This window comes from Eptatretus burgeri, chromosome 10, assembly GCF_056783735.1.
Source record: "Eptatretus burgeri isolate ZD-2024b chromosome 10, Ebu_testis_v1, whole genome shotgun sequence".
NCBI classification, from domain to species: Eukaryota; Metazoa; Chordata; class Myxini; order Myxiniformes; family Myxinidae; genus Eptatretus; species Eptatretus burgeri.
Window position 1 is genome coordinate 40,479,674 of NC_140970.1, and position 12,500 is coordinate 40,492,173.

Here is a 12,500-nt window from a genome sequence, read left to right on the forward strand (position 1 = left end):
GCATGGAAAGTGGGAATATTGTAACTCGGTACCTGGACTTGGGAATATCAGCATGGGAAGTGGGACTTTTGTGACTCGGTACCTGGACCTGGGAATATCAGCATTAGAAGTGGGAATATTGTAACTTGGTACCTGGACCTTGGAATATCAGCATGGGAAGTGGGAATTTTATGACTCGGTACCTGGACCTGGGAATATCAGCTTGGGAAGTGAGAATATTGTGACTCGGTACCTGGACCTGAGAATACCAGCATTGAAAGTGGGAATATTGTGACTCGGTACCTGGACCTGAGAATACCAGCATGGAAAGTGGGAATATTATGACTCGGTACCTGGACCTGGGAATATCAGCATGGGAAGTGGGAATATTGTAACTCGGTACCTGGAGCACGATGTGTTCCACTCGCACATTATAAACGACAATTGTGCCAATTGATGTTTTTGTTTTATTTCACTGGATGTTCTTGTTTCCTTATGGCTTATGTTCAAGCACTGTATTTTCAAAATGAGCGAGAACTTGAAAGAAGTTCATATTTAAACAAATTTCGTCTCCTCTCGCAGATCCCCCACCTCCACCCTCGTGCCATGTTGTGGTTATCGTGGCGGTGGATGTTATGATGTAACTCGGGTAACACTGTATAAGAACACACGAGCTGCCAATCCTGCCACCACCGAATCGGAGGAGAAAGTGAGACCATTCCCCTTAAAACCCCTCACCACGCACACACACACACCCTTCCCCATCCACACCAACACCCGAAACACCGCAGCCTCCTCCCTATTCACGTCTCCACCTACCCCATTTCCCCTCCATACCCTCCCACCATCCTGGCCACCCCACTTACCCCCTCCAACACACGTCGACCGCGCGCTTCGATCTGCTATTGAGGGATCGAGGGAGACGTGGTGGTGCGAGTGCGGGGTTTGGTTTACTGAGCTCTGGTTAATGTTCTTTGAGAGCCGTGCAGTTCGATGCGCTTGGTTGGGGGACACTGTAGCCTTTGAGTGCACGAGTTTTTGTTTCTCAATTGATCTGCTTGGTTAGTGATGCCGAGTTCATAAAGGTGCTCGGTACGAGATTTCGACTGGCCAGTGTTTGGCTCTTGGTGTGATTTGGGAGGTTGAACGTGTTAGTTTGACATTTGGTTGACGAGCTGTCATCGCTGACATTACGATATTTGGTGCTTGATGTTATAAGCTCTTGTTTTGTCGTACTGTTACTGTTCTGTGCTCGTAGTTTTCGACATTGCGTTCAAGGTATGAGTTTTGAAGTGTTGGGTTTAAGGTGTGAAGTTAAACGTACTGTGATTGGGGTGTACGATTTGTGGTGCTAGGCTTTTGGGTGTGGTATTTAATGTTTTGGGTTTTGGGTGTCATGTACAGTACATGGTACTGGGTTTAGAGTGTGTATAACCTAATGTGCTGGGTTTATGTGTACAGTCTAACGAGCTGGGTTTAGGGTGTGCAGTGTTTAAGGCATCAGGTTTTTGGGGTACAAGGAGCTTCACAGCCTCACCATGCTCGCTCCGCTGTCCCTCTGCACTGCACTCCTCATGCAAGGTAAGGCACTGCTCGTGGATGTGCGGATCGATCGGTTATTATAAATCATCGTTTGCCCTTCGAGTAGACGTTTTAATATCTGCATCGGGACTTGACTTGGTCTTATCCACTGGAACCTCACTTTCTTAATTGCCAACACAGCATCCGAACTCCATCAAGTGGGCATGCTTCCATGCTGGTATTACGTCTCGTCGATATATAAGCCTGGTTTGAAAATGCAACTTTCTTAATTCAATAATGTGGTGTGTACTATAAATACAGGAGTATTTTCAGTGGCAGCAAAAAAAATCTTTAATTTCCAGGGAATTGATTTGATTCAAAAAGAAATAACTGTGCGAGTTAATTGATGTTCAGAGAACATGAGGGTCAGGCAACAGCTCTTTTTTTTATTGTCATTCAATACAAGTGTCAAGATCCTGGAACTTTTGAACCTGTTTCTGCTCTTTAACTCGCAACTCTCCATCATTACTGGTTAAAAATATTTTTTTCATGTATTATTGATATGAAAGCAAAATAGCAATTTTTAAACGTCATCCACCTTCTCTTTCCAATTAGATTCCCCTTTTGTCCCCTCCTCCTTCACTCCTTTAACTTCTGATTCTAACCTCTTTTTTTCATTTTACACCCCACCTACACTCCTTTGGATACTTGCGGTTCCTTCCTTTCAATTTTCTATGCTATACTTTACTATGCCATACCACCTCATCCTGCATTACATTTCTACACTACACTCGCCTCGAAGCTGTCTCGCTATAAACTCATCCCAGTGTTTCCATCTTGTGTTTGCCGTCCCTTGTATGTACGTTAAGCTTGGTGCCCCATCTGCCGGCATTAATTGGTGGATTTAAAGACCACCCCCCCCCCCCCCCGTGTCCATTCATGAAGAGTAAGCGAGTTAATGCCGGCACCTTGCCCAAATTCCTGCCTGAACCCACAGAGGGCTTCAGTGGCGCAGCCGCCTCCCTCTGCCAATGATGCTACCCTGCAGACTGTGCTCCATGTGAAAGACAAAGACCTTTATATGTTACATCATTGCACTTCTCATGCATTGCCCAGCCATTCCATAGTCATATTGCTTCAGGGTCAAATTTTTATTTTGCAGAAATTTTTTGACCCTCCAATTATGATTTTTATATCCACCTTCCTGAACTCTTATCTCTTTCCAAACCTCTTCTCTTCTCTTCTTCTCTCCCCACTGTTCTTACACTCCCTACCCTTCTTTTTCTCTCTCCTATCACCTTCCCTTTTCCTTTTCTAACAATGATGAAAGGCTCATCATGGAGCTTGTACATAAATCACATGGTAGACAAAGACATAAGTAGATGTACAGTACTTCAGTTTTTTTTAATTCAAGACATCAGCGAACAACACAAATACATATAGGATATGGAATTTGAACCTGAGTTCTAAGCATGCTAAATGGGTGAACCCATTCTATTTTTTAAAATTAATTTAAATTTTCTGAATTTAGCCTCTTCCCATGTGTACATAATAAGTAGATGGATCCTTGGCACTTCCAAACTTTCGAACTTATGCATTTATTTGACGCAGAAGGACTGTTTTAACACAACAAAATGATGTGACCCCCTCTCTAATTACATCAGATCACACAACTAAATACCAACCATGCACAAATGTCTCTTGATCCATCCAGAAATGTAGAAGCTGTTTGGAATGCTTATAAGCTTCTAGACGAGCGCATATCATAAATGCCTCGCCAATGACACTGTACACAATGACTTCGGTACACTGTGAGTTGCTGTTGAGTGTCGTAAAAGGATTTTACAATCACCATTTGGTTTGCAAGCAAAGCTTGAGGTATTGTGTAGCCAGGAAAGCTTGCTGCTAATGGTAATTCCCTAGGAGACAATACAACTCAAAGTTTGATGGGAGGCTTTGCTGGCAACTCTGTCCAGAGAAACTGAGTGAGTACATGAGAATTACCTGGCTATGTTCTGAGTTTAAAATCAGATGTTAATGCTATCTAGGTCAGTGGTTAGCAATTGAAACTGTATGACTCAGAGCAATGATGTTTTCTTCAATTTGAAATTGTGAGCTGTTCAGATAAGCTGATGTACTTGGCGGCCACAAAAAAAACCCGTCCTGACCTAATACCTCTAATGACTTCCTCCACACTAATGATATCCTCTTACTCATTGCAGGTGTGCAAAATGGAGTTTGTGTATAGTCAGCAGATTTAGATTGAGTTAAGATAGCCCCATTTTTTTTTTTAACATTCCATGGAAAACGAAAGAAATTTAGTTTTCAGTCAAAATCTATCTCAGAATGAAATCCTTCAACAAGACTCAAACAGAGCCCGAGGTTAGATGCTAATACAAGGACAACTACCGATCTAGGAAGACCACAATTGATGGATGATCTAAAAACAGCAATAACTGACAAAATCCGTTTGATGTGACATTGTGATTGGGACAGGTCACTGCAGCCGAATGTGTCAGAGTAATAAACAATTTTGCCATCAAACCCAAGTGTGCTTGCAGCGTAAAGGGCAACAGCTGGAGCATGAGCTATAACCTCGATCAAATAAATGACATTAAAGATATCCATCTGAGACTTTCCATCGTGATCAGGCAATAGGTAAAACAAAAGTGTACCAAATAATGTGTCATTTTAAATTACAATGAAGAAGGTTAATTAAATTTAAATTGTATGGGTATTTTTTTTTGTAGTACACAATATATGGGCTGGCAGGATGGCCTAGAGGTACACACACTTGTCTCTAAGCTGTCTAGGCTGGGTTTGAATGTCGGCCCAGCTATAAAATGTCTTCCTGCTCTTTCACAGGCAGGGCCATTTATCATTGTGTGTGCCATCCCTCAGATGGACATTAAAATGGGCGTCCCACAAAAATGGTCTGCCGGCATTATTCGGTGGCTGATAAAGATGCCATGATATCCTTCTTGTAGAGTAGGCGAGCAATCGTGGGCTCCCTGGCCAAGTTACAAATTCTTCCCATAACTACTGCTGGAAAGGCAGTGGCAAACCACCCAGTCTAAATCTTGCCAAGAAACTACTTCAGCAGCACTGATGCTCTGTAACAGAGGATGGTACATCAGAATCAAGAAATAGGTATGTATTTTTTTTGCGTCAGAGGCTCCAGCTCATGCAGACCATCTGAGCCGGATGTCTGATAAAGGCCTCCGCGAATTCCAAAATTATGTTTCAAGTTACTGCATCTATTATATATACTAGTACGTGCAAAAAAAAACTTTCAAACAAATACACAGGCCATTCCTTCGCTCTCGTAAACGACGACTGGATTGGGGCATTGTGTTTATCGATAAATGTGCATAAGAAATTGAGAAATTATTAGAATACAGTGTCATCACCATCAGGAAGTCCGTACGTTGTAACCTGTAATGGGGAATGTGGCTGAGGATCTCTTCCCCAACCGCCACGCCTACGCAGCAACGTGTCCTGTGATTGGTAACTAAATGGCGCATCAGCCACGCCTACGCAGCAACATGTCCTGTCATTGGTTGGTAAATAAATGGCCATAACTTGGGAAGCACTTGTCCGATTCATATCAAACCTTGAAAAGGCACATACTCGGGTCCCCAGCAATATATCTGGCAAGTTTCAATTACATCAGACCAGTGGTTGTCGAGAAACAGCGGTCACACACACACACACACACACACACACACACACACACACACACACACACACACACACACACACACACACACACACACACACACACACACACACACACACACACACACATTTCTAGAAATATATATATATATATATATATATATATATATATATATATATATATATATATATATATATATATATATATATGCAGTTGCAGTTTTACAAAACCACATGCCTCGAAGGCAATTGCACCCAACATACAGTGATCCCCAGGCAGTTATGTCATTAATCTTCGTGCAGTCAGACCTTCCCCTCATGTCTAGTGGGTTAACAGGACGAAGTGCATTGCATGGGTCAAATAGCTAGGTCTATTAACTGTATCTCTGTCATCTATTCTGATTTCTATTTTAACCCTTTCCTTTTAGCCATGCTACAAATCAAACAAGCAAACAAACACACCACGATATATATATATATATATATATATATATATATATATATATATATATATATATATATATATATATATATATATATATATATATATATATATATATCGAACACACAATAGCAAGCAGCCTTCCATGGCTTGGCATCAACACAAGCACAAGAGAGACAGTACAGCACACACATCACGTGCCATTAATTCATTCAAATCTGCACACCAATTTCTACCCGGCTTCTCACCTTTCTCACTCTTCACTCACCAAAAACTCACTACTTTGACCACCAACACCTCCCGCACATGGGAAAGATTTTTCCGCACCCCCTCGTGCCTCTGCATCACTACAATTTACCACTACACAGAGGAGTACTGCACAACTTGGGCTGTCCTCGGACCGTACGAAGCGGGGCTGAGTAACAGACGTTAATAGCTCGACCGCATCTCGCCGGGGACGTCCCAGGTGAGCACGCGGGATTGATACAACCCTGGTCCAGTCGCCAGACCACAGCAAGACGGGCGCGGCGAGGAGGGGTCATGGGAAGGGTGATCTGGAAGTTTGGTATGGGGCTTGGGTGTGCATTTTGGCTCATGAGAGGGGGCCTGTGGGTGGCGGGTGTGCATTGCTATTCAGCATTCAGACTGCACTTGGAGCATGTTCAGGGCCAGGGTGCCGGCTCATACCCTACGTTGAGTCAAGAGCTCCGTGCCGTGTCAAACTGGATGGGCAAATTAGACTGTTTTCGGCCACGGGAGCCAGGGAGGGCGTGGTTATGGCCGCTGTGGTCCAATAGAGAACCAGGATTCGGGTCACAGCGTGTCGATTTTGGGTCATCACCTCACCCTTCACCGAGGGCTTGTAAAAAGAGCGCGGGGCCGCTTGCTCTCTGCTTCACCCTCTTCTTCTCTGCTACTCTCGGCTCTGCGTTGGATGCTCTTCGTTGCCTCTGCCCTTCGCTAGCCCTTCACTCGTGGGTGGTTTGCAACTGTGAGACATGCTTCTTCTTGAGGACCAGTGCGGAGCGCATGTTGCCACAAGCCCCGGCAAAGTGACTAAGCTGGAGATAACGCGCCAACTCTCCAGGTGAGAACGCTCAAGCAGAGCATCCCACGGAGACACGCTACACTCACAGACCTTTACATGACGAGGTTAAGGAATGACGAGGTTATACATGACTATACATCTTCACTCCTCTCTCTCTCTTTCCACCTCTCTATCTCGTCCCCTTTGGATGCACCAAAGAGCATAATTACTGACTCACAATCCCATTTTCCTCTGGCACGACACCACACCCCCCATATTGCATGACACCACACCTCCCACTCCCACACCTTAGACACCAGTATTTCTCCCTCCTACCTCTCCCGAAGCATACTGGATTGCGTTGATGGGCCGACCGCGCCAGGTATTGTGAGGCCGTTTGAACTCGTATGCTCTCTTTCTTTCTGAACTCTAGCTAATCTTCCTCGGGTGTGTGTGTGTGTGTGTGTGTGTGTGTGTGTGTGTGTGTGTGTGTGTGTGTGTGTGTGTGTGTGTGTGTGTGTGTGTGTGTGTGTGTGAGAGATGATGATGCCTGTCGTAGCATAGCATAAGTTAAGATTGTATATGCTCTCATGGGATAAGTCTGCTTTGTGTCTGCTTTTGTAAATTGCTTGCCTTTTGCTATACCCCACAAAATTTCTTGCTATCCTCTGCTGTACATACAAATAAACCCGATTTCCTGTGTCACATACCTTTCCTCACTTGATTATAAATAAATGCTTGTGTAGAAATGGTCCCAGCTCGTTTTCATCTTTTCCTTCATTGGTCCAGCATGGTTCGTATTCGAGCTTAGCCAGGTCGTTATCCCCCCACGATCTGTTTTTCGAGCCGGTACGTCCTTGGCAGTTACGCTCGGCTGCATCTGATCCGGTAAGATGATCCAGTTTCAACAAGGCAGACCGAGGGCGTGTCACCCGGTAAATAAACCATGTGACCTTGAGGGAAACGGAATCAGACGGAGGACTCTTAGTCACGTGGTCGAGTTATTGGCATTCATGGTTGATTAACGACCCGCTGTGTCACAAAGTTATTCGTGTGTGACAGCCTGTGATTCCGGAGAGTGTGGTGGGAACCCGAGGTAGTATCCCCCATCGTGGTATTCTCACCCCCAACTCCGGGTCTGCAACAATATATATATATATATATATATATATATATATATATATATATATATATATATATATATATATATATATATATATATATATATATATATATATATATATATATATATATATATATATATATATATATATATATATATATATATATATATATATATATATATATATATATATATATATATATATATGAGCCTGGTGTTGGCGTAGTGGTTAGGGTAGCGGCTTGGGATCCAAAAGGTCCTGAGTTCAAGCCCCGTTGGCCGCTTGAATTAATACACACCAGGGGGTTGACTCAGCCTGTCATCTTTCCGAGGTTGGCGAAATGAGTACCAGTGTACTGGTCCCGGTGTATGCCCCGGTTAGTATAGGTGTACCATATCCCTGTGTGTCGTAAGAGGCGACCCGGGTTGCGTCAGGAAGGGCATCCGGCGTAAAAACGAAGCCAAATCACTATGCGGATCATACGGATGATCCGCTGTGGCGACCCCTTACGGGAGCAGCCGAAAGAAAAAGAAGAGAGGTGAAGATATATATATATATATATATATATATATATATATATATATATATATATATATATATATATATATATATATATATATATACATAAATATATATATATATATATATATATATATATATATATATATATATATATATATATATATATATATATATATATATATATATACATACATACATATACAGTAGACTAGGCGTAAGTCGTCACCATCGGGACCGAGGAAAAAGTGACGACTTACGCATATGCGAACATTCATGATTACTGTGGGGTGAAGGATGAAGTCGCGCGTGGCCTGGACACGTACGTGTGAGAGGGCGCATCAATCTCTAAACGGCTATTGTACCAAAAGGGAAACACAATCCTCGGGGCATAGGTGGGGGTTCATTGGTGAGTTGGAAAGTGATCAAGCAAAGATGGAATTCATGAATCACTTTATCAAAAGTAAAGATAATGAACAACTGTAAGACAACTCGTATACCATCGGTGATGGTATATGACCATCTACAAATGTGGAATGAATCTTCTTCTTCTTCTTCTTCTTTCGGCTGCTCCCGTTCGGGGTCGCCACAGCGGACCATCCGTATGAGCCGCATAGTGATTTGGCACATGTTTTACGCCGGATGCCCTTCCTGACGCAACCCTGGTCGCCTCTTACAACACAGGGATATGGTATACCTATTTTAACTGCGGTATACACCGGCCCAGTGCACTGGTACTCATTTCGCCGACCTCGGAAGGATGACAGGCTGAGTCAACCACTGGTGTATTAATTCAGTGGACCAACGGGACTTGAACTCAGGACCTTTTGGATCCCAAGCCGCTGCCCTAACCACTGCGCCAACACCAGGCTTTATTCAAAGTCTGTAAGTCGATTTAACATTAGACAAATTCGGGACTTTTTGACACTGCCGACTTAGGCGAAGTGACAAGTTACACACTGCCGACTTACGCCTAGTCTACTGTATATATATATACATATATATATATATATATATATATATATATACATATATATATATATATATACATATATATATATATATATATATATATATATATATATATATATATATATATATATATATATACATATATATATATATATATATATATATATATATATATATATATTTGCGAACGGCCACGTGACTCGAATCGCGGCACGTCGCCCACCGGACAGACAATTCTGTCGTGACCCTCTCGGACTAATGCCGGGAGCTAGTCACGGGTGGGCCTTTCGGCCTCGCCACGATCGTGCCAATTGGGCACCGGCGTGGGATAGGGTTGTTCGCCAAACTCGACCTACCCAAGTACCCACGCGGAGGGGAGACCGGGCGATCGCACCTCGCCGCAGGTCGACTGGACACGGGCCGCTTAAGCGATCCGTTCCGTACTATCGGGATAAACGAGCGGTGTTATCGTCGGCCTCGACGGTTCCGATTAATTATCGGGCGTATTAAGCCCACTGCCAACCCTTTACGTGAAGCAAGATGGAGATTCAACTAAAGAAAAGACGAAGCGAAACGGGAAAACAGTTCAACATGATGCTCATTTATTCCGCGGCACACGGAGAGCACACATATACAGCCAAACAGAATGCACATATATCAAATGCGACAAAAGAAACAATGACGCAGAGATACTACTGACTACGCGAGCACACGGCAACACTTAAACAGTTTTACTTCACAGACGGCGCCGACACACATTTACTCAAAAGCAAAAGAAAAGGCCACACTCAAAGACAAGGGGGCAGACGGGGCCTGTGGGTCAATATTTGCGCGGGACCTGAAGGAGCGGTCAGGTCCGCGAGACCGGATGGGTCCTACCCGTGTCTTCGTGATGAGCCGCAAATGTGGCAGCGTGGCGGTGCCCCGACTTCGTGCTCCTTCGCGGGTTTCGTTGGCACCGCTTGGAGTGGGGTGGGAATGGGGCCCCCTTTTTGCACTATCTCAGCGTGGGGGAAAGGGGGGGAATTGTTGATGCTCTGGGGAAAGAGTATAGCTGGCTTGCTTGGGTCCTGTGACGAGCGATTCCACCGCGACCTCGTCGCCGACCGCAGTCTTCCTTGCCTCGGACCCGAGCTCCTCGGACTCTTCCCCCAATTCTCCTCAGCCGACTGCCGAAAACCACCAGGATGCCCTCGCCTCCCGACTCCCGACTCCACTCCGCTCTTCCAAACTGACTCTGCCCAGATTCGCCTTGCGCTCGGCGTTTTATAGGCCGGCAGGAGAACCCATATGCAAATTTCCGGATCTGGATGAGCTCGGGGGCGGAGTCACGCTCGCCCATTGGACGGAGAAAAAGGGGCGTGAATCTCCCCTGATCGTAGAATTTGCATATATCGATTCCACACAGACGCGCCTGGAGGCGGGGCCAAACCGCCCCGCGCTTGCTGATTGGACGGATCAGAAGTGGGCGTGTAGCATTCCTGATCCGAATTCTCCTCGGAAAGGCTGCATTTTGCACTCGCAGCTCGGCGCGTATCTTGTACGAGCCCAGGACAGCCCGATGCTCGGTGCTCACAGGTGGTGCGGGAATGGCTGCAGAAGGAGAGAGGTGAAGGTGGTGGAGGGTTTATGGTGGTGGTTTATGGCCATGGTGCCGTTTGGAATGGCGGTGATGCGATGTTTGCGGGAGCGAGTTGTGAAGGTAAAGATCGTGGCTGTTGGCGTTGTTGTTGTTGTGTGATGGTTGGAGCGTGGTTGGTTCAAAATAAAGATAGAACAGAAAAACGGCTATCTCAAAGCGTCGCAGCCCGAATGAATCACATTTATTCCCTCCTAACAACGGGTTTGGGGCTAACTACACATGTACTTACAGAGATATCTCACCTACGGGACCTGAATGGTGGTTTGCGAATTTCCACAACCGCAACAATATATGTATGTATATATATATATATATATATATATATATATATATATATATATATATATATATATATATATATATATATATATATATATACATACATATATAGTTGATTGTCACGAAACTGCGTCAAACAGGTTTTGGGTCTCTACTGCTCTTAATATATTAGTTATAATAACATATATATGCTGTATGTATACGTTTTGATCACACCTTTCAGGGGATACCTAGTTTTATATGTTTTTGATGAACACTCTGAAAACAAGGAGTCATATTTTAGGTATTGAATTTTTTTTTTTTGCAACAATTATTATAAATTGCATTTTATAAGTGCATCAGGGTATGTTAGGCATCCAAATATAGTTTAATTATGATGCCATATATGTGTGTTTATGTTGACTCAAACATGAATATGTTTGGTATAGACCCTAAATTTTGGCAAACATTTTTATGATAGGGAATTTATGTGAAACCATGAGTATGCACTCTTTTCTGTGCACCAATCCTACATAGAATATACCTTTAAAACAGTTCTCTCACAGTAAACTTTGCAAAATAGTTAAGGCAATTTGCATAAACCATGTTTTGAAAAGAAATACTTGATAATAAAATAAATTGTGAGATAAACCTGATTTGAGGCAGTTTCTACTGAAGCCATGAGTATGCCTTTTGATTATTCACTGTGTCCAGAGATTAAAACATTAGTAAGAGATATTAAGTTACCATAAGGGTAATACATCACCCTTAATATATGCTTAATTCCAAATATGTGGATGCATCACCCTTACATTTATTGCAATTTCTGCCTTACCTGAAACCATGGATATGCACGAAACCATGAGTATGCATCATTTCTTCAGAGCATATGTTCATTATTTCAAGATACTAAGGCCTTCCCACACAGATGTGGTACTTGTGCTTGTATTTCATGATTTTACATGCCTCAAATTAAATGTTTGTTATTTCAGGAACATTTGTGTCAATCATTTATCATTAAATTTGAAACCATGAGTATATGCCTTAATGTATTAATGAAAAAAATTTGTTTACTCATTTGCCACATACACCTTCTTAGTAGAGAGGATAGAGTGTTGGATAAGCATATAAATACCTTGTAATATGTTATGGTGGATCAGTATTCTCAATTCGAAGTGACTCTATTTTACAGAGAAAATAACCGATATAAATCTAATTGAAACCATGAATATGCATTAATATATCTACTTCAACTTTAAATATTGATGTCCTGTGTGCACAAGTCATACCTTACTTGACCACCCAGACTCTTCTAGATAGCCTGAGATGTATTTATTT

At 43.1% G+C, this 12,500-nt stretch overlaps 1 protein-coding gene across 3 annotated transcripts in view; it reads left to right on the top strand.

Annotated features, from left to right (window-relative positions):
- The first annotated feature begins 847 nt into the window (after positions 1–847).
- Positions 848–12,500, top strand: part of RET (ret proto-oncogene) — a 158,608-nt gene continuing 146,955 nt past the window's right edge. For all 3 annotated transcript variants that reach the window (XM_085897973.1, XM_085897971.1, XM_085897972.1), the window contains exon 1: positions 848–1,560. Coding sequence is in view for 2 of the 3 variants with exons in the window: in XM_085897971.1 (XP_085754097.1) it covers positions 1,518–1,560 (43 nt within the window). In the remaining variant the exon portion in view is untranslated. The remainder of the gene's footprint in view (positions 1,561–12,500) is intronic.